The sequence below is a fragment of the Pecten maximus genome, chromosome 15 (assembly GCF_902652985.1).
Source record: "Pecten maximus chromosome 15, xPecMax1.1, whole genome shotgun sequence".
NCBI classification, from domain to species: domain Eukaryota; kingdom Metazoa; phylum Mollusca; class Bivalvia; order Pectinida; family Pectinidae; genus Pecten; species Pecten maximus.
This window is the reverse complement of record NC_047029.1, coordinates 7,577,091-7,604,675: the sequence shown is the minus strand read 5'-3', so window position 1 is coordinate 7,604,675 and position 27,585 is coordinate 7,577,091. Positions and strand designations below refer to the sequence as shown.

Genomic DNA, 27,585 nt, shown 5'->3' with positions numbered 1-27,585 from the left:
CAAGGTCAAAAAAATCTTTAACTTTGAAATTATTCTGAAATCAACAACATGAATAATTTTAGGCAGTGATTATAGTCACTGGCTGTTTATATCTGTACTAATATTCACGATTGGCATTGATTTGTATATATTCTAAAACCTTACATATCTGGGGCGAAAAGTCTACTCAGGAGGGAGAAGGTAGTCTCTCCACTGGGTGGACTGATCTCTTTTACAGAAATGATGAAAGTGAATTTATGATCAACCATTCTCACAACATGAAGTATTTATCAGATTGCTTAATTTCGTTCTGAATTCCTTTATTGTTGCACAGGCAATGGCCTCGTCTGTCAATACACCTAGCTAGGTGTATTGACAGACAAGGTGATTGCCTGTGAATGGTATTTTCTTGTAATTGATGTTAAATTTTCAACACTTATTATAACATCAGAGACATATCTCTGATAACATGTACTACAGCGGCTTATCCTTGACAGAGGGGATTTGATAATGTTTTGTTAGTATTTAAGGAAGTATTATAATTACCAAATACTGAGACAACAGATGTATAACAGTCTCTGTGTCTAAGGTCTAGTAGTCTATATGTGAAATAGGAATTTCATTTATTTCAAATAAAGTTGGTTACTTCTTTAGTCTTTTTTGTTTTATTTTCACTTATAATTTTGTACAATTGTTTCCCAACAAGTGACTATCGATCACTACATCAAAAAACCTTGACATGTAAAGTTTCTATCATAATAAAATATCACAGATATCTAAAATCTGAATACAGCTTTCTGTATTATAAATAAAAATACCTCTGATTCAAGTACAGTTATCTAGCTGTATCTATATTAAATATTTTACAGATATATCTCTATTTCTGACATGGCAAGCCATTCAAGGTTAATTTTACCTATTTTCTGACACAGATACGGATATCAGTATTTAAATGAAAGATATCCACATTAAAAAAGCACATCCATTTTCTAATAAGTGATATATCTTTTTCAATTACTAAAAATAAGTATTTGAAATAAATTATGTCAGGAATAGAGATAACAGTATTTGAAACACAGATATTTTAGTTAATTGAGTAAAAACCAAAACGGCTTGTCATAATTAAAATCTTGGGAAAGTCTATTATATTCGTTTAATATGGGTGGAAAAAAACTTTCAAAATAATTTACAGAAACATAATTTGGGATTATCTACATGTATCTTGATTTTCGTAATGAATATTGTTGAATTATTATTTTTGGTGTTTCAATATCATACATTTAATTAGTCATAAAATAAATTGTGACTTTAGGACAAAATCAGTCAAGCTAATGACCCACAAAAGCCATTAGGTTATTTTTGAGCAATCAAATTGTAACTGAACCCTAACCCTAACCCTAGGTATGTACGTGTGAATCGAACGCGCCTATATAAGTTGATCATGTGATAACTCCAAAATGGCGGCAGCAATAAATTTGTTGGTTGTGACATTGTGTCTTCCCGGTGTGATCTTCAGTTTATCATCAATAGTTACGGTAAGTTTTATATACAACCTAAATTCTTGCATTCTAATCTGTCTTTCTATATTCTTTTTTAATACTGACACGTGGCATTGTAGTCAAGCGCTCTTGGCGACTATATTCTACTCAGGACAGAAGTTGATTTTTAGCCCACCATCATCAGATGGTGGGCTATTCAAATCGCCCTGCGTCCGTGGTCCGTGGTCCGTCCGTCCGTCCGTCCCTCCGTCCGTAAACAATTCTTGTTATCGCTAATCCTCAGAAAGTACTGAAGGGATCTATCCCAAAATTCATATGTAGGTTTCCCTTGGTGCCTAGTTATGCATATTGCATTTTGGGACCGATCGGAAACCAACATGGCCGACAGGCAGCCATCTTGGATTTTGACCATTGAAGTTTGTTATCGCTATTTCCGAGAAAGTGCTGAAGGGATCTTTCTCAAATTACATATGTAGGTTCCCCTTGGTGCCTAGTTATGCATATTGCATTTTGGAACCGATCGGAAAAAAACATGGCCGACAGGCAGCCATCTTGGATTTTGACCATTGAAGTTTGTTATCGCTATTTCTGAGAAAGTACTGAAGGGATCTTTCTCAAATTGCATATGTAGGTTCCCCTTGGTGTTAAGTTATGCATATTGCATTTTGGGACCGATCGGAAAACAACATGGCCGACAGGCAGCCATCTTGGATTTTGACCATTGAAGTTTGTTATCGCTATTTCTTAGAAAGTACTGAAGGGATCTTTCTCAAATTTCATATGTAGGTTCCCCTTGGTGCCTAGTTATGCATATTGCATTTTGGGACCGATCGGAAAACAAGATGGCCGACAGGCAGCCATCTTGGATTTTGACAATTGAAGTTTGTTATCGCTATTTCTGAGAAAGTACTGAAGGGATCGTTCTCAAATTTCATATGTTGGTTCCCCTTGGTGCCTAGTAATGCATATTGCATTTTGGAACCAATCGGAAAACAACATGGCCGACAGGCAGCCATCTTGGATTTTGACCATTGAAGTTTGTTATTGCTATTTCTGAGGAAGTACTGAAGGGATCTTGCTGAAATTTCACATGTAGGTTCCCCTTTGTGCCTAGTTATGCATATTGTATTTTGAGACTAATCAGAAAATAACATGGCCGACAGGCAGCCATCTTGGATTTCGAAAATTGAAACTGGTTATCGCTATTTCTAAAAAACTAATGAAGGGATCTTCCTGAAATTTCATATGTAGGTTCCCCCAGGTGCCTAGTTATGCATAATGCATTTTGAGACCAATCGGAAAACAACATGGCTGACAGGCAGCCATCTTGGATTTTGACCATTGAAGTTCGTTATTGCTATTTCTCAGAAAGTACTGAAGGAATCTTTCTCAAATTCCATATATAGGTTCCCCTTGGTGCCCAAATCTTAAATTTTATATATAGGTTTCCCTTATTTGAAAAGTATTACAGGTTTCTTCTGAATTTACACAGATTAGTAAGACTTAGAAGAAGAGAAAAGTAGAGAAAAGATCAATCTGACATGGAACCTTTGAAGAACATTCAATGGTGGGCGCCAAGATCCCTCTGGGATCTCTTGTTATTTTCTGATTGGAGTTGAAGTTGCATTTGTCATTGCTGAAAATAAATTTGCCAAAGGCTCATGTGGCGAGCATTTCAACATTTGATGGCTCCCATCTCCGCTATATTTGAGAAAGAAAACATCAAAAATAAAAATGTGGTTTACCAACATCTGTATCGGCTGTGTATATTTTTCTATGTTGATTTCAGGTCCCAGCCAAGAGTTTCATTGTCGACTATACAAATAACACATTCCTGAAGGATGGAAAGCCATTTCGCTATGTATCCGGGAGTATCCACTACAGTCGGGTTCCCCAGGCCTACTGGAAAGACCGACTGCTTAAGATGTATGCGGCAGGGTTGGATGCTATTCAGATGTGAGTGTCAATAATGAATATAATATCTGTGTATACTCTCGCTAGTGGACATGTTCATCTGTATTGTATGAACTTTTGTAGATACCTTGTTTTTCATGATTTTACAACATCAAAATCCAATAATTATGTTTGCAATTCATCTACAAATTGTTTACATGTCTTAATTCTCTTACATGTATCTCCTAGAACCTGTGTATGTTTCTTCTTTTAGTTGACATGTGCACATCGACTATAGTTTTGAAGTTACTAGGGAATCATATTGATCTCTTTTATAAACTCAAATGTGAGGCAGCATGATATAGATATAATATAAGATTGTAATTTATTTTACAAAAATCATGAAACTTTTTTTTACATACTGGATGTGCTTTTATTTGTCCAGATAGAAATATTCAGACTTCTTACTTAATACCTGGAGAGAAACCACTTGTTAGGCAGGCAACCGCCCTACATCTTCATGTCCAATTGGAGAATCAAACCCATGTTACCCTGTACATTTTTTCATAGTTGTTAAATGAAATGAAGCATACCTGGTACATTTGCAGTAAATTCATTGCTTGATAGAAGGACAAAACTTTTTTGTGTAAGAGATATATTCAGAATACATATATTTGTAGATATATTCCGTGGAATATTCATCAGCCATTGGAGAATAAATTTGACTTTGAGCGACAGAATGATGTTGTACAGTTCATATCCATGGCCAAGGAGATAGGATTACTGGTTGTCCTGAGAGCTGGGCCATATATTGATGGCGAATGGGAGTTTGTATGTATTAAATCTTTATCATGATCTAAATCTTATAATAACAACTTCTGAATAACTAATTAAAAGAGTAATTATGTGAACTTTAAGATGATAGAATAAATAGATATCCATGCTAATGACCAAAATCAATTGAAAATCATTTGAATAAAATCATCCTGCAAAGATCTCATCTTAAGCTGCAGAGCTAGTGAGAGTAACAGAGTCAGACTCATTTTTCTTTTGTTTGAAATGTATACTTTTATTAAACACTAGATACATATGACTTAGATATAAATTATCTGAATGTTTGGTGATCTGTGGATCTTCCTTGGTGTGCACTGGGGATGACTATGTTACAAAAGTGATGATTATGATTAAAGTTCTGTGTCATTGATAAATTATTTTTCATAGACTAATAATTAAGGCAACTTATTTTGATTAACTAATTGGTAACTATACCTACAAGTGAAAATACATTATAATATGTAGACTCTTTAAGTCTACAGAAATCATTATCAAATACATCTTATGAAGGTTTAGCATTGAGATTCTGTACTTACTTACTTCAGGGAGGACTGCCAGCCTGGATACTTCAAAAGAACCCAAACACTGTTTTCAGAACAATGGACCCAAGTGAGTAACTTTTTGGTTTAAAAAAATGTTACAACCTTTGCCTCAATCTGTATATTGTAGACACATCATATGTCAACAGAGGACATCTGTATAACCCAGGGTCGTATGTCAACAGAGGACATCTGTAAAACCCAGGGTCGTATGTCAACAGAGGACATCTGTATAACCCAGGGTCGTATGTCAACAGAGGACATCTGTATAACCCAGGGTCGTATGTCAACAGAGGACATCTGTATAACCCAGGGTCGTATGTCAACAGAGGACATCTGTATAACCCAGGGTCGTATGTCAACAGAGGACATCTGTATAACCCAGGGTCGTATGTCAACAGAGGACATCTGTATAACCCAGGGTTGTATGTCAACAGAGGACATCTGTATAACCCAGGGTCGTATGTCAACAGAGGACATCTGTATAACCCAGGGTCGTATGTCAACAGAGGACATCTGTATAACCCAGGGTTGTATATCAACAGAGGACATCTGTATAACCCAGGGTCGTATGTCAACAGAGGACATCTGTATAACCCAGGGTCGTATGTCAACAGAGGACATCTGTATAACCCAGGGTCGTATGTCAACAGAGGACATCTGTATAACCCAGGGTCGTATGTCAACAGAGGACATCTGTATAACCCAGGGTCGTATGTCAACAGAGGACATCTGTATAACCCAGGGTCGTATGTCAACAGAGGACATCTGTATAATTAACCCAGGGTTGTATGTCAACAGAGGACATCTGTATAACCCAGGGTTGTATGTCAACAGAGGACATCTGTATAACCCAGGGTTGTATGTCAACAGAGGGCATCTGTATAACCCAGGGTCGTATGTCAACAGAGGACATCTGTATAACCCAGGGTCGTATGTCAACAGAGGACATCTGTATAACCCAGGGTCGTATGTCAACAGAGGACATCTGTATAACCTAGGGTTGTATGTCAACAGAGGACATCTGTATAACCCAGGGTCGTATGTCAACAGAGGACATCTGTTCTCAATTCATTTGTCTGTTATACTTAGGACACCTGTCTCTTAAGTGATCTCCGTCCATGAATGACCCGAGCTGTTGATAGGACATTAAACAATGCAAAACTAAACCCAACCCTTAGGTCTTTTTTTACCCAAGACTGTTACCTCTCAAGGTCATTTATCTACAAGCACACCTATCTCCCAAGGTCATTTGTTGATAGATGGCAGCAGTCTCCCAAGGTCATTTATCTAAAACATATTGTAGAGGTCATCTGCCTCCCAACACTATGAAGAGGTATATAGTGCTACCCATGTCTGTCCCATATATTTTTTATTACACTCACAACTTCATTTCCTTTGCAGTTTTTATCAAACTACATATAAGTATGAGAATGCTATCAATGAATTCATCATTCAGGGTTGCAAGGCAAAGGTTGTGGTCCCCTTTGGTATTTTTAGAAATATCTTCAATCTTCAATATCACTCTAGCAACTTCCAGTAGATAGAAATGTGCTTTTGGATGTCAAGGTCAAGGTCACCTTTACAATTCGAAAGACACAACACATTTATGAAGCAATGCTTTCATTCACATAAGAGCAGGGGACATTTTGATGTTAGATAGACATAAGTTTATGCATTTTGAGACAGGAATGTGCAGTTTGTCATAGAATGAATATGTACTGTATTGCTCTGTTCTGCCTGACAGTATGCATGTTCTACGTATCACAGTACTTATTAACAACTGTATTAGCTTTCCTCTGTAACTATCAGGGTCCACTGTTAACCATTGTGTCTGTCTTTGTCATTATCAGCATACATACACTACGTGGACCTGTGGTTTGATAAGCTGCTCCCGATGCTCCGCCCCCTCCTGTATAGTAATGGCGGCCCGGTGATCATGGTCCAGATTGAGAACGAGTACGGGAGTTACTATGCCTGCGATAAGAACTACACCTCACATCTTCGGGACAAATTTGTCTCTCACTTCCATGATGAGGTCTTACTTTTTACAACTGACGGAACCTTAGATTCTAACTTTAAGTGCGGACCTATTCCTGGCATTTTTGCGACTACAGACTTCGGAGTCACCTGTAGGTGATATTGACCACTGCTTAATGGTCTATTTGGCTTTGTGTCTTTTGATTTTACACTGACATCAGTTAATACTGTAGTCATTCATATGTCTATTGCTGATTGTATTTCACATAAAAATTAAAAAATCGTTAACCCAAAAAATATTTTTAATAATTAATGATAGTGTATTTAATCTTTGATATCAGTATGTTTTGTCTGACGTTTCACCATTCTTGCAATACACATATAACATATAGTTTTCTCAGTATACCAATGACACGGACTGCCATTATGGTTTATTTCAGACACCCCAGAAAGAGGTTTTAGACCACTGAGAGGGTATCAGCCCAAAGGACCGTTGGTATGTTTATGCTGTAACAGTATCTTTGTCTGTTTTTGTTATTTTTTAATCTGTAGATATTTGAAATAAATGTAGAGGTTTATTTTTGAAAATGTCTCCAACACAATCAATTCAGAAGTGAACCAGAAATAGTTACTAAGTAACTCTTATACAAATCATAGGTATAAAATAGTGTAAAGTAAATCACAGTTATACAAATCACAGATATGATGCTACTTTTGTAGCATACACCCTTAATGTTACTGACAGTCACATGGTCAAATTATGAGGAAATAACTCTGATAAATAAGACAAAGTATATGTTTAGTACCATACACCCTTAATATTACTGACAGTCACATGGTACGAGGAAGTAACTGATAAAGACAAAATTATAATGATTAAGTGTGCTTGGTATCATACACCCCTGCAACACATAATTAATGCAAGAATCAAAATTTTTCGACTTGCATTTTGATATGGTGAATAATTATTAAAGAATTAAGCTGGATCAGGTCATAATACAAAATTTGATATATTACTAGGTGAACTCGGAGTTCTATACAGGATGGCTTGACCACTGGGGACACAGACATGAGACTGTGAATAGGATACTGGTGTCAGTGATGCTGGACCTTCTTCTGAACTACGGAGCCAGTGTAAACATGTGAGATATGAATTTGTTTCATGTTTGGTATAATACTGTAGCCTCATAGTGCTCATATGTGTAGCCAATGGGAAGTCAGCATTTTGTCATGTGATACTATACTTATTTTTCTCTTACCCTGGAAAAGGATATTCACAATTTTACGTTAGATATATTGGAATCAGGATCAGATCACATACTCTCACTTGAGAGTTGTTAGCAATCTTGTAAATCTCATTCTTCTTCCTTTAGATTAAGCTTTTTGTGGGTATAACTGGTTGTGAAAATATCAAATTTGAATTACACGACAGTAATGCTTAACTGCAGTAACGGGCAAGGAAACTGTACATTGAATAATTGAATATTTAATCATTATATTAAGTAGCTTTTTAGAAGCTCACCTGGTCCATCTATCGGTGGGTCTGATTGTCTTCTTGATTATTGTGGAGGATATATAGGCATACGACAGGCCCTTGCTGACTTGTCAGTACAATTTATTCTTGTGTGTTTCGAATATTAATTCTTTGGAATAGAATGCTTAATTTGATTTTAAGAAAAAAGTTGACAGATATACATAGATACTGAGAGGCACATCTCAAAATGGTAATAGTATTTGTAATATATTATAACATATGATTGCTCTGCCGTAATTACTGGAAAATCCAGTGAGCGATACAGGCTCCATGGACCTCTTGTTTGAAAACATTCCACTGTATAAAAAAAGTACTAATGTGATATTCTTTCAAATAAATGTATAAACTTGTGTTAACAGGTACATGTTTGAGGGAGGAACAAATTTTGGGTATTGGAATGGTAAGTCACAGTTTTTTTTTTACATGTTTGATGGCAGAACAGTTTTGATACTGTAATGCTGAACCAAAGCTTTGTCTAGTATTAATGAATTTAAAAGCCTAAGGTGTATGTTTGAGGGTGCTACTTTGGATTTTTCAGAGTTTCTTCCAGGTGTAGTGTATAAATGCTAAGATATATTTCATATTATCCTTTAATCTATTGTTTCCATAGAAGTTCAAAATAAGAGGTTAAGACTGATTAAAAGATTCATCCTTTAGAAAGACCTAATCAACCGTAACAGATATCAAATGATTACACCTTTTGTGTAGGATCCTAATATGGACAATTTCTGGTTAACATGTCAGATAAAATCTCAGAGAGTTGGAGACAGGTATGAATATAATATTACATTAAATCTTCCCATTATACAGGAGCTAATGACCTGCCGTACTTGCCGGTCCCCACCAGTTACGACTACGATGCACCACTGACAGAGGCAGGGGACATAACTGAGAAATTCAAGGACATTTCTCATGTCATTTCCAAGGTAACCAAATAACCTCAATGTTAAAATATAAAAATCTAAGGTGACCTTAATAAGAAACTGTCTGAATTAAATCATCTAACTATTGAGTTTATTTGAATTAAAATGAAAGGCTTGCAGAGATTCACTGTGCATGTGTTTGCTTGTCAGAGCATCATATTGAAAGTACTTCTGTTCTACAGTTTAAACCATTGCCACAAATTCCTTGCCCTCCGTCTACACCCAAGGCTAAATATGGACCTGTCCAGATGCATTTTGTAAGTACTCAACCAGACCTAATTTTTATCCTTAAGATTATTGCACTACATGATTATAATTATAACATAATTATAATTATTTAATTTTATTTCATTAATTTTATGCCGTACTCAGCTGAGAAGTTCTGATCTGTTCTGTATAATGTAGAATATTGGGCTTGAGCCGATAAATATGTGTGATTTATATCGGTGTTGTTGCTACATTTTACCTATAGGTCGGATCAATCCTGGACCTGCTTGATCACCTAACACATGGTCCACCAATCAAATCACTGTATCCTGTTTCCATGGAAGCCATTGGTCAGGTAAGTGGCATGTTGAAGTATAATTTCTAGTGAGTTCACATAAATATGTAATAGTGGACATCAAACCTGTTAAATAGATAAATAAATAACAGAAAATTGTACAGATTCACAGAGGGGATATGTTTGATAGCTAATGCATTACTCTGAGTGGAGTACTGTAGGTATGGTGCATTACTCTAAGTGGAGTACTGGGGGGGGGGGGGGGGGGGGGGGGGGATGGGTTTGGTTTGGTGTTTTAGCTAATGCATTACTCTGAGTTGAGTACTGTGGGGATGGGTTTGAATTACTAGCTAATGCATTACTCTGAATAGAGTACAGTGCGGATGGGTTTGTTGTTGTAGCTAATGCATTACTCTGAGTTGAGTACTGCGGGGATGGGTTTATTGTTGTAGCTAATGCATTACTCTGAGTGGAGTACTGTGGGCATGTGTTCTCTAAGAGCATCTGAGGAGGATATTACCAAAGTCATCTTTCTATTGTGTGTTTCAGTTCCAAGGATTTATGCTGTACAGACACACTCTGACTAGTGATCTACAGAAGGGCACCGTTCTCAACGTCCCAGGAGTGAGGGACCGAGCCTACGTCATGATCAACAAGGTATCAGTCATATATCAACTATCCTGTGACAAATAACGCAAAGGGCCGAGTGTCTCAAAGACCTCTGATGAGTTTTAGATATTAAAATGAAACCAGTCAGGTTAATCGCATTCATACACCTGTATGTCCAGTGATATACATACACTTGTATGTCCAGTGATATACATACACCTGTATGTCCAGTGATAAGCAATTGACTATTGGGGAGGGACATGAGCCCAACCAGACATAAAATCACATGTGTGTCTCAAAGATGTTCATGGTTATTTATGTGCCGAATCATCAGATATATACAGTACTAAACTTGAACCCTGATATCAGCATGTTTTTCCTATTGTAATTATGGTAAATGCAATTAAGGGCAGATTTAAAGAGCAAATAATTATGATTTTATTCACCATTTACCATTCTGTTAACATGCAGGTGTCTGTTGGTGTGTTGGTGAGAGACACGAAGATGTCTCTCTCTGTTGTCGGTATGAAGGGCCAGAATCTCGATATACTGGTAGAAAATCAGGGTCACATCACATTTAACAAGGGAATCAACTACAATTTAAAGGTAGGTACCAGTCAACCACAGCTAATAAGTCCTAAATCTGTGACATCTACTAATTAATAGTCCAGGTAAACTTCATATTGATCAGTTTGTTATGTTATTGTAACTGGTAAGGCTGACATACTTCAACATGGGACATGTTCGATAACTTTTTTTTTTCTCAACCCCTCAGGAATTTATAACTTAATAACTCAGTGATGTTGACATCATACCGTTAGTCAGAGACTTATGACGATAATAGTATTTACTACAAGGGAACTTTTAGTCATTTTAGCAGTTTTCACTTTTGTAAGTCATTTGAGGGACATATAAACCAGCTGACAAGTGTGAAATGCTATTTTAAGTGATTCACAACAACTGATTGTTGATGTTTCTGACAGGGTATCATACAGAATGTTACTTTAGCTGGTCAAGTCGTACAGGGCTGGACGATGTACCCCCTACAACTGGACAACTACTTCGCTCTATCTCAGAAAGTCCTACGCTCAAACAAGTAAGCACAATCTTGTGGCATGATTTCTGTACAATTAGATTATATTATCAAAATTATTTTTGTAAGATACAACTGTAAATGTAACACTGTTGACATATGGATTAAACAGTGAGTAATAAAGATAGAAGTTATACAACACAACCAATATGATATTTAACAGTGTGACGTTTCGATGACTACACTGTCACCTTCATCAGACTAATGACCAATGTTAAGCGTACTAGTACTGTCTTATGTAGTGTCCGAGATGGTAAAAGATTTGATCTACTTCTGAAGGATGTTTCGTCTTAATCATGATCCTATTGACACCAAGTTTGAAAATAGTGTGATGAGATGGTAAAAATAAAATAGAATCAAACAAGTGTACGAGATGGTATGATGAAAGTGACAGTGTAGTCATTGAAACGTCACACTCTTAAATATCATATTGGTTGTGTCATATAACTTCTCTCATATTTAATTTCAGAACAAAACTGAGAGATAAAGAGACAAAAGTCTATAAAGCTTCCATATAACCATCGCCTTGCTTTGTCACTGACATTTTTTAAGTTTCGTTATTTTTGGTAGATTCCGTAAGCCAGATTTGACCTTTAACCCGAATGTTCCATCCCTGTATATGGGTGAACTGACCATCACGACAGACGTCCAAGATACATACGTGGATTTGACCGGATGGAGAAAGGTTGGTATATCCCACAGCCTAGATTTCTACCTGTTGTAAACAGATATCATATAGATGTGTATGTTTATGTATTAAATCTACTGGTTTAAAAATGTGTAATGTATAAAAAAAAATGAATTAGTTACAAAAAAATATATCTTTAATGTAAGTTGGCTTTGGAAATCAGTCACTCAATCCTACGAAGTCATGGACTGTGTTTGCACTATAAACTACTGGTATGAGCCTGTGATCATATGTCAGTATGTGAATATTATGTACAATATTGTATTATGAATTCACATTGAAGTTTTGTGAAATGAAAGAAGATATGATTTAGTATAACTATATGTGAACTGTTGATTTACAGCTATGACTATATTTAGATGTGAACTGATTACTGTTGATGAACAGATAGGACTATATTTAAATGAGAAAAGTTCATGAACGGATATGGTCAACCGTTCATGAACAGATATGGTCACTATTTAGATGTGAACCGATTACCATTGGTGAACAGATATGACTATTTAGATGTGAACCGATTACCATTGATGAACAGATATGACTCTATTTAGATGTGAACTGATTACCATTGATGAACAGATATGACTCTATTTAGATGTGAACTGATTACCATTGATGAACAGATATACCTCTATTTAGATGTGAACCGATTACCATTGATGAACAGATATGACTGTATTTAGATGTGAACCGATTACCATTGGTGAACAGATATGACTCTATTTAGATGTGAACCGATTACCATTGATGAACAGATATGACTGTATTTAGATGTGAACCGATTACCATTGATGAACAGATATGACTGTATTTAGATGTGAACCGATTACCATTGATGAACAGATATGACTGTATTTAGATGTGAACCGATTACCATTGATGAACAGATATGACTGTATTTAGATGAGAACTGTTCATGAACAAATATGGTCACAATTTAGATGTGAACCATTAATGAACAGACTAGACTATATCAGATTAAGCTGATATTCTATAATAGCGTTTTAACATACCACATGTTCTGTGTCCTTTACTAATTGTATTAATGCTAATCTTCACAGGGCCAAGTGTTTATCAAATCCCAGGCAGTGGTCAACTTGGGGCGGTACTGGCCCCTCAAGGGTCCCCAGGTCCGCCTGTTTGTTCCGGGGCCTTACCTACAGGGAGGTTCTAAAGCTAATCAGATACTGTTGGTGGAACTGGAGGGAAGTCCATGTGTATCAAATCAAACTTGTGTGGTAAAATTTGTAGACACGCCTCTCATCAACGGACCTGTCACAGGAGGCAAGGGAAATTGGTCTAGTGATGGCATACACTAAAAGTTGAATTTTGTTCGCAATTTTGTCAGAGGACTCAGGAATGTGATATAGATATATATGTGTTGGAGATCAACGGGAGAAAGACTTGGAGAACGACGAGTCATAAACGTTACATTCCTACCTAGTTATATACACATTCCCAGGTTTCAACATTGTCTCGGTGACTTTAAATATTGTGATAATTCATCAGATTTTCCTCTAGCCCCAACACCAGACAGTAGACACATACCTATGGGTATGATGGGTGGTCTAACATCTGCTGTAGGAGAGACAGGAAATCTTTAGTGCTAGTAACCTTGTTTAACGTCCTTTATGTCTTTAACATATAAATATCTAAGCAGTTCATGTAAGACTTAATATGAATGTATTTTTATAAAATTATTTAATTTGTCATCCTTGTTCTCCTGTTGTTGTGGTGCGCTGGTAGTTCCTGTAAATTGAATACAACATATTATGAAATATTATAAAAGTTCTGCCAGACCCTAGGACTTTTCCATGGTTAGGTTTCCTACTTGTACTTATATGCAAATCATTGATGAAATTGTAATAGTTGTGTGTTACCTATAAATGGAATTTAGGGAGTCTTACGAATCGTATCTGTGACTCTCTCATTGGAGCCATATATGATGTTTTAATCTAAGGAAAATTTAGAGGTATGGAAGTTAAGAATATTTATACTTGTTAATTTAATACTTTATTCCGTCTGTTAATTGTATGTTCTGTTATTCCATGTTTTAAACACAGTTTATTGTGTTGAATAGTCATTTCAGCTCTGCTGTATGAAATATTATCTGTATTGTTTTGTATTGAATATTTGAAAGTTCATTGAAAGAAATAACTATTTTAAATACAGAATATTTATGAAAAGGTAGTAATACTGGAAATTAACAATATAGCTAGTGTATCTGAAAATCTTACTGCATTTATGAAGGCCTTGAAATTGATGTTGTGTTCAAGTTAACATCAGTTTCTTTGGATAATTAATATAATTTTTTAATTATGTCTTGTGCCAAAAAATCTTTACCGTGATAAGTTTAAAGAAATCCTTACGTTTCCATGTGTACAGGTTTGTTTTGTGCCGATATTGTTAAATAGATACATGTACAGTCAAACCAGCCTTAGTGACTACCTGAGTTAAACGACTTCCTCTCATATGTGACCATATTTTCCCCTCCCAAGATTATTTACTATACTAGTTACCAGAACCTGGATACAGAGACCACCTGTCACATGGGACCTTTTCATTTCCTCCCTTGGAAGGTCACATATCAGATTTGACTGTACATTTTTTGTGTATATTGTATAGTACTGTAACCTTTCCGATGCTGGTTACTATTGATTCTACAGTTAATGTGCTGTAATTTTATCCTCCTTATTTGTGGGACATTTTTAGTACACCATTCATTCACATGTTATAATGTTTTGATTCTCTTTACTTGTAATGATATTTTTAGTATACTGTATATTATTATGTCATACCGTGGCGTCTGGCATCTGTCTGGCGTCCATCAACAATTACCTTGTGAACACGATAACTCGAGGAAATATCAACTGAGTTTGATGAAACTTTGTATGCAGCCATATATTGACAAGATCTGTGACGAGTTTGAAAATGGAAAATATTTAGCTTATCCAGGTGAACGATGCAGGCCCTCTGGGCCTCCTGTTATATTTACTCGATAATAACAACATGATATGATAAAATTGATTGATGGTGACAGTTATTGGTGACATCTAAATGCCCCTTTGCTTTATCTTTATGTCGATAAAAATATCTCAATTTTGCAAATTTTTGGGTACTTACCCTTCTTCAGACAGAAAACCATGCGACGAGACAGCTAAGTCACATCCATCATGAATCCCTCATTTATCTTAGTTCTTCACAAAGCACGGCCAACCCACCTTTGGTTAAAGTCAGACCTTGTGTTATCCAATCCCTCTGAACGGCTTTTCACCTGGGCCTAGGATTCTGACTTACCTCCTAATACCAGGTAGGACCTGTCCTGGTGAGTGAACCAGGTGTACAGGGTGGCACTCCAATTTCTATCCCCTGTGTGGGGGAAGACAGTGATGCAGCCGTGCACCTGTTTCATTTTAGGCCATAATATTTGATAATAAAGAATCTCTCACTCCTTCACATGGAAGTCTAGTTTGAAGTATTTAATGTAATTATAGTGACTGAATGTTTGACAGCACAATTAATTCTCTATTGAGAGGATATAATTTTATTGGAACATAATTAATCATATTTCTATACCCAGACTATTGTGTCTAGTTTGAATATGTCTCTCATTGGATTGCAGCGGCAGAGGTACCATAGTTATCTGCAAATAAGCCCCCTTCATTTTTGCAGAATCATACATTTTATAAGTATCGTAAGCTGAAAGTAGTTTACAAATAAACCCTTCCCACCCTTAAATACATGTATAATTATATATATGTTCATATACATGGTTCATGGTTGTTATTTCAACTACTGCCAAAAGTACTAGTCTTACTGCATCTTATTGTATTTTCTAGTACTGTTTATATATCATGTGATTGTATTTGTATTATCTGTGTCTTGATAAAGGGGAGGATTGCCTCAGAAATTTGACATTTTTCATGTCCACACTGTTAGAATTACTTCTTTGCCCGATATATATATAATTATATATACATGTATGTACATTTGTACTAAACCTTTTCATAAAGGGGCGTGGGCTCATTAGATGATAAATAAGGTACTATGAGGATAAATAACTAAAGGTTCTTAAGTTATCACTAGGGGAGGGGGCTTATTTGAGGATAACTATGGATAACTTTACCACTAGGGGAGGGGGCTTGTTTGAGTATAACTATGGATAACTTTACCACTAGGGGAGGGGGCTTGTTTGAGCATAATAATGGTAATCAACTTTCACTCTAGGGGAGGGGGCTTATTTGAGTATAACTATGGTAATCTTTTACACGAGGGGAGGGGGCTTGTTTGAGGACAACTATTGATAACTTTTACACCACAAGATGGGGCTTATTTGAGTATAACTATGTTTCTTAACTTTTACACTTAGGGAGGGGGCTAGTTTTAGGATGAATATGATAATAAACTTTTACACTAGGGGAGGTAGCTTATTTGAGGATAACTATGTTTCTTAACTTTTACACTAGGGGAGGGGGCTTATTTGAGTATAACTATGGTAATCAACTTTTACACGAGGGGAGGGGGCTTGTTTGAGTATAACTATAGTGCTCCACTTTTACACCACAAGATGGGGATTATTTGAGGATATATAAATTATTACATAAACTCAAGTTCTCTAGGGAATATACATTGTACAGATCTGATGATTGGAACATTTGTGACCAGAGATTGCAGTTACTATTGGTTGGTTTTATATAGGTGCTACCACAGTGTAACATATTGCTGAACATTTAATAGACCCCTAATGATGTTAGTACACCGGTCCCACCTTATAGCATACCTCATTATTTAATTATACACAAAGATTCCCATCCATGCAATAAATTATATTTTTAGAATTATTGTACAAATTAATTTATGATATATTGAAAAATAAAATGAATACATCAGACCTAATTGACCTGCCTCATTATTTGTTTTCATAGTGTAGGTAAATTTTAATGTAGACAATACAACCTTTACTACATTGGTTGGTTCACTTAAGCCTGCTGAATTTGAATTCTACATCTCAAGCTTTTCAACCATACTGAAGTAAAATTAGGTTATTTTATCAACTCCAATAAGTAATATTGCACCATTATAATTACAGTCAAACCTTTTTATCTTGAACTCTGATAACTAAGACCTTGCTTAATTTGGAGTAAACATTCAGTTCCAATGGTAAATATACTCGCTCACCTTAAATACTCCGGATATCTGGAAATTTTCTCATGGCCCCAATGACATCAAGATAAAGAGGCTTGACTATATTTTTAGTATTTCTAACAAGACATAAGATTTCATGACACTTCGTCTCCCATTTCAAATGTTTAAAATTGACAGATATGACCCAGATATGCTTTTGAGGAAATGAAAATATTTCAAGTACAAAACGTTCATGCTATAAAAGTCATAAAAAATAATAACAGAAATTAAGAAATACAGATATTTGCAACTCTTTTATTACTACCACCTGGTCACACATATATCAACAAAAACACAAGTATACAGTAACTTGGTTCTCCACAATGAGGATGAGTTGGCACAACAACAAATAACAATACACAGCATATCATACATAGAAACTTGAGAGTGAAGGCTCGTGATTCACTGGGTGAAAGTTTCCAAGTATCGTATACATGTAGGTACTCCTGTACTATACATGGGGCCAGAGCTCACAGTGCCAGCCATGTCACTTAAGATCTAAGGTGAGAGGTTCGACACTCCCTACCCATGCCATGTCACCTCGGGTTAAGATCTAAGGTGCGAGGTTCGATACTCCCTACCTGTGCCTTGTCACCTCGGGTTAAGATCTAAGGTGCGAGGTTCGATACTCCCTATCCGTGCCATGTCACCTCGGGTTAAGATCTAAGGTGCGAGGTTCGATACTCCCTACCCATGCCATGTCACCTCGGGTTAAGATCTAAGGTGCGAGGTTCGATACTCCCTATCCGTGCCATGTCACCTCGGGTTAAGATCTAAGGTGCGAGGTTTGATACTCCCTACCCGTGCCTTGTCACCTCGGGTTAAGATCTAAGGTGCGAGGTTCGATACTCCCTATCCGTGCCATGTCACCTCGGGTTAAGATCTAAGGTGCGAGGTTCGACACTCCCTACCCGTACCTTGTCACCTCGGGTTAAGAGCTAAGGTGCGAGGTTCGACACTCCCTACCCGTGCCTTGTCACCTCGGGTTAAGATCTAAGGTGTGAGGTTCGATACTCCCTACCCGTGCCATGTCACCTCGGTTAAGATATAAGGTGTGAGGTTCAATCGATACTCCCTACCCATGGCATGTCACCTCGGTTATGATCTAAGGTGTGAGGTTCGATACTCCCTATCCGTGCCTTGTCACCTCGGTTAAGATATAAGGTGCGAGGTTCGATACTCCCTATCCGTGCCTTGTCACCTCGGGTTAAGATCTAAGGTGCGAGGTTCGACACTCCCTACCCGTGCCTTGTCACCTCGGTTAAGATCTAAGGTGCGAGGTTCGACACTCCCTACCCGTGCCTTGTCACCTCGGTTAAGATCTAAGGTGTGAGGTTTAATACTCCCTACCCATGGCATGTCACCTCGGGTTAAGATCTAAGGTGTGAGGTTCGATACTCCCTACCCGTGCCATGTCACCTCGGTTAAGATCTAAGGTGCGAGGTTCGACACTCCCTACCCGTGCCTTGTCACCTCGGGTTAAGATATAAGGTGTGAGGTTCGATACTCCCTACCCGTGCCTTGTCACCTCGGGTTAAGATCTAAGGTGCGAGGTTCGACACTCCCTACCCGTGCCTTGTCACCTCGGGTTAAGATCTAAGGTGCGAGGTTCGACACTCCCTACCCGTGCCTTGTCACCTCGGGTTAAGATCTAAGGTGCGAGGTTCGATACTCCCTACCCGTGCCTTGTCACCTCGGGTTAAGATCTAAGGTGCGAGGTTCGATACTCCCTACCCGTGCCTTGTCACCTCGGGTTAAGATCTAAGGTGCGAGGTTCGATACTCCCTACCCGTGCCTTGTCACCTCGGGTTAAGATCTAAGGTGCGAGGTTCGACACTCCCTACCCGTACCTTGTCACCTCGGGTTAAGATCTGAGTTTCGAGGTTTGACATTCCCTACAGGTATATCAGTTTGTGTTTCTCAGGAAGCTGAGAAACGGGCCGGTCTGTGCTGTTGTGGTTGTGTTCTTTGGGAAAGACACTAACCCCAATGATCTGGATGGCATGCAACAGGCCTCATGTATGTTGTTCAGTGAGGTAGTTACCAACTGCTACAAGGAGACCCCTCCTCAAAATGGCCCTGGCTGTTCATAAGAAGACAAACCCACCAAACAAAGAAGCAAACTCATAACAATATATAGCATAACACAAAACAAACATATTTTTGGCATCTGAATAATAATTTCTTCGAAACTGAACATAAAGTCATAGTCTACTGTATACCAGTACCTATAACTGAGAATATACATGTACATGTATATGTATCAAGGGAAATGTAAAATATTTAGACTTATGTTAAGTTGTTTCCACTAAATTTCTTCTCAACAGATGCAGTTTTCTACTTCGTCCATAGCAGCCTATTTAATATTTATTTTATAGACAATTTTGCAGAAAGAATAGGTAAATTATGTACAGATCTATATACCCAAAGCACTGCTAGGGAATCATGACTGTAAAAACCACTGTAAATGTGGTTATTTTCACCGGGGGTTAAGTTCGCGATTTCGATAACATTGTACAAACTATACGTGTAGGGGTAATTTTTTGCGATAAATCCACCTTCGTTTGCATTTCGAAATCACGCAAATTGATATCAAAACTATATGTGTTGGGGGAATTTTCATGATCAAAAGGACTCTGCGTACTTAGCGTAAATTTACCCCTTGCATAAATTTCCATTCTTACAGTAAATATTATGATCTTAAATATTTGGATATACATGTATTTCTGAAAATACAGGGTAGAGGATCATATACCCTCGTGGCTATGGTGTATGGAATTTATTAAACAAGTACAATAATTTGATATGCATGGAGCCTTTAGGCTAGGCTGGTGGTAAATATAATAATTTAACTTAGATTGTTTATTAAATTCCATATTACATCACCGCGAATGTACAATGATTCTGCCAATATTACATAGCCACTAGTATATAAAATTCTGTTTATCACATAACTCATATTTAATTAGAATATATTATATTAAAATAAAATCTTTCAAATTTATTTCAATATAATGCAGACAAATATTGACTAGAACCGTAAGCATGAATATGAACATGAACAGAACATTGAAGGAAACAAAAATGTTTGAATTAGTCTGTTTAACAAATTACAAAAAAATAATCCATATATACAGCATATAATACCGACTAGATACATTGTACATTTGATTAGACATTAAAATAATTAGGATCTTCAAATATAGAAAAATTCAGGTCACCACTAACCAATTACTTGATGGCAAGACTATATATATTAATTGAATAAATACTAGGGGTTTTTTGTCTCTTTTTTTTTGTTTTTTTTTTAAATCTCTTTCATCCTACCTCTCTGAATATGTAGAAATCCTAGAAATGGCTATGATAAAAAAAACAAGTTCTGAATTCATTGTCAAATGCTGTCCTCCAGCAATGGCAATTTTGATGAAACAAATATCCCCATGACTTGAAGCATTGTAAAATGTATAGCCGACATTTTACTGATTAATATGTGGAAACATCTGAATAGCAATGCTAGTGATAAGAAAATGTGATGTATACAATTCACATAACATCCCTGTGTTAAATGACAACCAATGTGGGAGAATTATCTCCTAAGGGTGTCTTGGTGAGAATAAATTTTGGAAGATTAACCCTCAAATGTGGTACTTTTTGAGAGATTTCCCCCCAAGGTGCTATGCATGGAAAATTTTAATTATTGATGGTGATAATGTTTTTGTGGAGGTGTTACTGTTTTTTAGATTTTATTCCCAAGAAAAAGTGTCTTGGTGAGGGTGATACTGTTTGGGAGATTTTATTTGGAGGGTGACATTGCCATGGTGAGGGTGATACTGTCTGGGGGATTTTATTCTGAGGGTGACATTGCCATGGTGAGGTGATACTGTTTGGGAGATTTTATTCTGAGGGTGACATTGCCATGGCGAGGGTGATACTGTTTGGGAGATTTTATTCTCGAGGGTGATAAGTGTCTTTGTGAAGGTGATACTGTTTGGGAGATTTTATTCGGAGAGTGACATTGCCATGATGAGGTGATACTGTTTGGGAGATTTTATTCGGAGGGTGACATTGCCATGGTGAGGGTGATACTGTTTGGGAGATTTTATTCGGAGGGTGACATTGCCATGGCGAGGGTGATACTGTTTGGGAGATTTTATTCGGAGGGTGACATTGCCATGGTGAGGGTGATACTGTTTGGGAGATTTTATTCGGAGGGTGACATTGCCATGGTGAGGGTGATACTGTTTGGGAGATTTTATTCGGAGGGTGACATTGCCATGATGAGGTGATACTGTTTGGGAGATTTTATTCGGAGGGTGACATTGCCATGGTGAGGGTGATACTGTTTGGGAGATTTTATTCGGAGGGTGACATTGCCATGGCGAGGGTGATACTGTTTGGGAGATTTTATTTGGAGGGTGACATTGCCATGGTGAGGGTGATACTGTTTGGGAGATTTTATTTGGAGGGTGACATTGCCATGGTGAGGGTGATACTGTTTGGGAGATTTTATTCTGAGGGTGACATTGCCATGGTGAGGTGATACTGTCTGGGAGATTTTATTCGGAGGGTGACATTGCCATGGTGAGGGAGATACTGGTTGGGAGATTTTATTCTCGAGGGTGATAAGTGTCTTTGTGAAGGTGATACTGTTTGATAGATTTTATTCTCGAGGGTGATATCTTATGTCTTTGTGAGGGTGATACTGTTTGGGAGATTTTATTTGGAGGGTGACATTGCCATGGTGAGGGTGATACTGTTTGGGAGATTTTATTCGGAGGGTGACATTGCCATGGTGAGGGTGATACTGTTTGGGAGATTTTATTCTCAAGGGTGATAGTGTCTTGGTGAGGGTGATACTGTTTGATAAATTTTATTCTCAAGGGTGATAGTGTCTTGGTGAGGGTGATACTGTTTGATAGATTTTATTCTCGAGGGTGATAGTGTCTTTGTGAGGGTGATACTGTTTGATAGATTTTATTCTTGAGGGTGATAGTGTCTTGGTGAGGGTGATACTGTTTAAGAGATTTTATTCTCAAGGGTGATAGTGTCTTGGTGAGGGTGATACTGTTTAAGAGATTTTATTCTCGAGGGTGATGGTGTCTTGGTGAGGGTGATACTGTTTAAGATATTTTATTCTCAAGGGTGATAGTGTCTTGGTGAGGGTGATACTGTTTAAGTGATTTTATTCTCGAGGGTGATAGTGTCTTGGTGAGGGTGATACTGTTTAAGAGATTTTATTCTCGGGGGTGATGGTGTCTTGGTAAGGGTAATATTTTTTTTTAGTTATCATCTCCTGAGGGTGAAACTATCTTGGTGTGAGTGATATATAAGATTGATTTCCTCCTGGAATTTTATAATGATAAGCTGGTGAGATGTTCATGACACATGTTAATTTTGGAGGACAATGATTTCAAGAACCTGTGCACATGCATTCTAACAGCACTAAGATGATAAGGTATGCACTTTTTGTGTCAAAATAACAAAAAAAGAAAAGTGTTTCCTTACAACGGCCATACCTGTGGTACCAAACAATGAACATCTGATTCAATACAATCATACAAAATTCAGTAATTTTTTTCATTAAATAATACTGATGTAGAAACTCTGTTCCATAAAACAGTTACAATATCTGTAACTCTTAAGGAAGCTAGGAAACTGCTTACAGATCAACCCAATGATTATAAAAAATATCACCCGTATCATACAAAATAAACAATAACATTTGAAAAAAAAAATTAAAACTTTTGTAAACATAACAAAAGCTGTCTGATTTTTAAACAAACAACAATGTTTTTCATAATTCACAACAATGACTTGGTTCACATTATAATTTAAAGCAGGTGAAATTCTATATCAATATTCATGATTACATACCGGTATATAAAGATTGATTCAACATGAATAACCATGGTTTCTACCATTATGCTATTTAATCAAAATTATACATTTCTATGTTAAATGTCATTTTACAAAGCCTTACAGTCAATGGTAAACTAGAATTTGATAACTTATTCTAATGCTTTAATCGATTTATAGTTATCAAGCTTTATACAAAATCATGTATTTTGAAACATTTTATTAAAATGAGAATCATTAAAAATAACTCATTACAATACTTACTAATAGGTTTGTGGAATACTAGATCAAACCTGGTACTAAGTCATTATTTAGTAAATTAAATGACTTACTTATTTTGAAATGTTGTAAATAATTATATCCGAATCTCAGATTGCTTACCAGTCCTTAAAATCAAGGATGAAATGGTGTTTACTACCTTCACAATTGTCGGAATATCCAGTGATTTAAGCATTTTCCTCCAATTTCAGCATGGCCAATATCAGGAAGGCCCTGACACTCTGCTAAAATGAGATCACTGGTCATGTTATGTCATGTGACCTCAGATGTCGTCAAAGAAATCAATGTGTGCTCCACTGTCGTACTTGTCCTGTCGCAGCAGTTCCACCAGCTTAGCTATAGACGTGTCACATTTCAAAGTGTTTCCTTCAGTGTGCATGGCTGCAATGGTTAGAAACATGTTTCATTAAATCAAGAACATTCCATGAAAACTGAGGGAAATATTTCGTGGATGGGATGTCTAGCTTGTCCTAAAATTGGGAAAATTTGTTGGCAATCTTCTGAAAAGAGATCATCATCACCATCACCATCATCATCATCATCATCATCATACCAGGAGTGATGTACATTTCTGATGGGGGAAATTTATGTAAGGAACATCATCATCATCATCATACCAGGAGTGATGTACATTTCTGATGGGGGAAATTTATGTAAGGAAAAAAGCAAAGGCTGATATGCGATTCCTGCGTGAGGACACAAATGTATAATCCATGCCTGCTTTTGATCAATAAAATTATTTTGAACCTGAAAAAAAAAAAAAAAAAAAAAAGAATGGTGTAAGTGTAAGTACAGTACACGGGACTCTACAGACACTTGGCAAAATCCCTTAAAATGTACAATAAATGTCATAACAGTGGTTATCGCTTGTAATCTGATGTACTAAACAATTAATATGAAATGGGTTTGAACCTTTAAACATATCCCTTGTGGTGCGATCTACTGTATCCTCCCTACATGCCCGCTGCATGTCTGTTTCACAAGGTCCTGGAGCATAGTTAAGGACACGGATGGAAGGATTCTCTGCAGCCATAACTCGGAAGAACATATCCCTAGCTGCTTTTCCTACAAATAAAAACAGTAAAAATACAAAAGTACAAATTATGAAAATATAAAAACATTTTAGCAATCTAAATTTTGTATATTATTACAAAGAACCTATGTATATTTATGCAATTGAATTATTATCAAATTGAAACTTTTATAATTTAATAAAGAGCTGCACAGTTATTATAGATACAGATATTGATCTTTATATGGAAAGTAGATACACACTGACAGTGAAGTGATGTATATAATACTGCAGGGCGATCAGTCACTGGGTCTGATGAAGTTTTAATACACAATATGCACCTGATGATGATCATTCATAATACAAATTTCCTCTGGCCCCAACACTAAACATTGACACTTTAACAGACAGGACACAAGGCAGATATATGCATGTCAAAAAGTCTAACATCTGGTGTCAGGGCTATCTCTGCTCTTAGCCTTTAGCCTATAGTGGTAGGATGTTTGCCTCGAGAGCGAAAGGTTACTAGTTCGAAGCTCGGCACGGGCAGAGTATTTTTTATAACTCCCTCCCATTACATTCAGTTGTAGTGGAAAAGCATTTGACACTTTTATGAAAAGTTGACACGTGTCAAAGGCTTTCCCACTACAACAGTAGCTAGTGTTGGGGTCTGAGGAAACTCTGGTTACATCAGTAACAGGAGAGGAGAAAATGTAGCAGCCAGACCGGGGTTCGAACCCGGGACCTCCGAACTCTAGCTGGATGCTCTACCAATTGAGCTACCCTCTACACTCCCCCCCCCCCCCCCTTTCTGGCCCTGACCCCAGAAATAGTGGTCAGGGACCATGTCAGGGCCAGAGGAAACTCGGGCTATGTTAACTTGTGTTATTTACCTGTACAATATAAAGAAAACGAAGGCACTGGTTGAACTGCGACTAAAGAAGACACCTGTATGACTGATCTTCCTTTAGACGAATTGGAAAATTTCTTAAGGAATTGCGCATTGAGTAGAATCATGCCAGAAACATTTATATCAAAGTTCGCCTGAACAGCTTCTACATCAGAAAGATCACTGGCGTACTTGGTGTTGTCACCTATAGTTCCGGCATTATGGACGATAACTGACTGCTCAAAGTCATCTGCTGTCACGCCGTATTCGTTAAACACGCTGTCAAACAATGTGTCATACGTCGATTGGTCGAGATTACCCTGATCAAATTTTTTGACAGCAACTGTCAGATCAGGAATATTTTCCAGAATTTCGGCTTTCACTGCCTCTAAATTTGTTAAATTTCTTGCTAGAAGAATAAACAGTGACGACGATGGAAATTTTGCAGCAAGCAATTTTGGCAACAGACTTTCCAAGACCCCTGCTTGCGCCTGTAATCACCACACATGCCTTCTTGGAGAATATGCCGTTCTCAGCAGCCGCCATCTTTGGAAACCGGTCATAAAAAAACCAGAGGAGTTCCGAAAAACTCTGAATCTCCAGATAGGGCGCACTTGATTTGGCAAAGGGCCGATTAATATCGAATATATTTGTCTATATTACATTCAAAAGAAGCTTTAAGATGTACAAAATAATCGTGATCTAATGATAAGATATTCAAATGTAGCTACAAAATGTACCAAATTATCATGATCTAATGACTGATGCTTTACAATGGATAAGATAATCGTGATCTTATGACAATATGTTATGTTTGCCCCTTCCACCTCTTCGCATGAAGGTTTTCGTGTATCCCTTGGCTAGGCAGAATCGAACGCGCCCATATGACAGGTCTCGGCTTGAAATAATCGGTCGCTTTGACATAGATATATGATATATCATATGATATAAAGTTACCAATTTGGTTACTTGATAAAGCTATAATTCATGTTTTGATGAAGATGCAATACGACCACTGTGTTGTATCATCGACCGGTGTACACAAAAATAGTACCCCAAATAATATTGATCCGGTGTGAAACATCTGCTGTTAAGCTTATTAACTTGGAAGGACCTGTTCGTTTATTAATCTTGACGGAAATGTATATATTGAAAAAGATATTGAAAGACTTCAAACAAGACACCAAGGCTCGCCAGAAAGCGACATAAATTATAGACACTAAATTGGCCCAGCCGCGGGACTGGTCAAACCTACTGTTTGTATCGCGAAGAATGAAAATGGCCCAGTAACTTTGTACTACTGTACAGTCTACAGTACTCAAATCAACACTACACTCTCTGACTTGATCTATGATACACGTACAATGTGAAAGTATACCATATGTAGCTTCGTTTTCCCCGCGATAGCTCATTCATGATAAATCGATATTTTGATGACAGCTGATTAAGTATTCATAGATAAAACTTCTTGCTTACAAAATGATAGAATAATCATATTGTTTTTGCTGATTATCTGTACTCCTAGAAAGATTATCCAGAAACCTCGTAAAATCACTCTGTAATATTGAGCACTAACGATCTGAAAGTAGATCTAACAAGAAATATCTTTAAAAAAGATAAACGGCATAGTTTTAATGCTGGTGGTTATAATGTAAAACTACTGGTGAAATAAATTAACGAACTACGATGTAATTAATAAATGCGCAGTTTCAGCACGGATAACAAAATTATATCAGTTTGAATCATTTTTGGTGATAATAAGACTACAAATGTGTCATTTGAATAGATGCATCCACTTATTCAGCTTGCATTCAATTTAAAAGGGACATCACGGTAAAAACGTTGCAATTTTCACTGAATGTACGCGTTTTGTTCCTTTCCAGTTATGTTTCTGTGCTGTTCCAATGTTCACAGTCAATCCCTATGTCCAGCTTGACCACTCGATTTAGTTGGGAATCCCCCTCTAAATTTAGCGCGGAAATTATTTTTAGATCATTACGTGACTGTTTTGAAATCGTGGCAACACAAACACACGATAGTTTACAAGGCGATATCTATATTCCATCTGGGTTAGTTGGATAACGATATTATACACAGTGGTTTAAATGTTAAATAACACGTTCTGTGAATATTACGGCACACATATTTATGTGTAAATAAGTGTAAACACTGTTCATATAGTATAGTGACAGTAGCGATGTACTGGTACAGACTGTATTTGTGTAAATATTACCGAGATTATCATGACCTACTATCAAACAATCAAGCAGAATACGAGCGGCGTCCGTATTC

The 27,585-nt window shown here is 37.0% G+C and overlaps 2 protein-coding genes across 2 annotated transcripts in view; one reads left to right on the top strand and one right to left on the bottom strand.

The window, feature by feature from the left end:
- LOC117344129 overlaps nucleotides 1-16,969 on the top strand; it is a 35,221-nt gene extending 18,252 nt beyond the window's left edge. The window contains exons 18-33 of the mRNA XM_033906776.1: nucleotides 1,422-1,514; nucleotides 3,268-3,434; nucleotides 4,052-4,202; nucleotides 4,751-4,814; nucleotides 6,598-6,876; nucleotides 7,165-7,220; nucleotides 7,745-7,866; nucleotides 8,618-8,658; nucleotides 9,069-9,184; nucleotides 9,364-9,438; nucleotides 9,654-9,743; nucleotides 10,233-10,340; nucleotides 10,764-10,898; nucleotides 11,276-11,388; nucleotides 11,956-12,070; nucleotides 13,135-16,969. Of these exons, the coding sequence (XP_033762667.1) occupies nucleotides 1,422-1,514; nucleotides 3,268-3,434; nucleotides 4,052-4,202; nucleotides 4,751-4,814; nucleotides 6,598-6,876; nucleotides 7,165-7,220; nucleotides 7,745-7,866; nucleotides 8,618-8,658; nucleotides 9,069-9,184; nucleotides 9,364-9,438; nucleotides 9,654-9,743; nucleotides 10,233-10,340; nucleotides 10,764-10,898; nucleotides 11,276-11,388; nucleotides 11,956-12,070; nucleotides 13,135-13,392 (1,983 nt within the window). The 3' untranslated portion in view covers nucleotides 13,393-16,969. The remainder of the gene's footprint in view (nucleotides 1-1,421; nucleotides 1,515-3,267; nucleotides 3,435-4,051; nucleotides 4,203-4,750; nucleotides 4,815-6,597; nucleotides 6,877-7,164; nucleotides 7,221-7,744; nucleotides 7,867-8,617; nucleotides 8,659-9,068; nucleotides 9,185-9,363; nucleotides 9,439-9,653; nucleotides 9,744-10,232; nucleotides 10,341-10,763; nucleotides 10,899-11,275; nucleotides 11,389-11,955; nucleotides 12,071-13,134) is intronic.
- A 523-nt stretch (nucleotides 16,970-17,492) lies between these two features.
- LOC117344036 (sepiapterin reductase-like) lies at nucleotides 17,493-25,790 on the bottom strand (the record flags this gene model as incomplete). Its single annotated transcript, XM_033906634.1, has 3 exons — nucleotides 17,493-23,773; nucleotides 24,305-24,457; nucleotides 25,298-25,790. Coding segments are annotated over 3 exons (765 nt in total), but the record flags the coding sequence as incomplete, so codon positions are not given.
- Nucleotides 25,791-27,585: the final 1,795 nt, after the last annotated feature.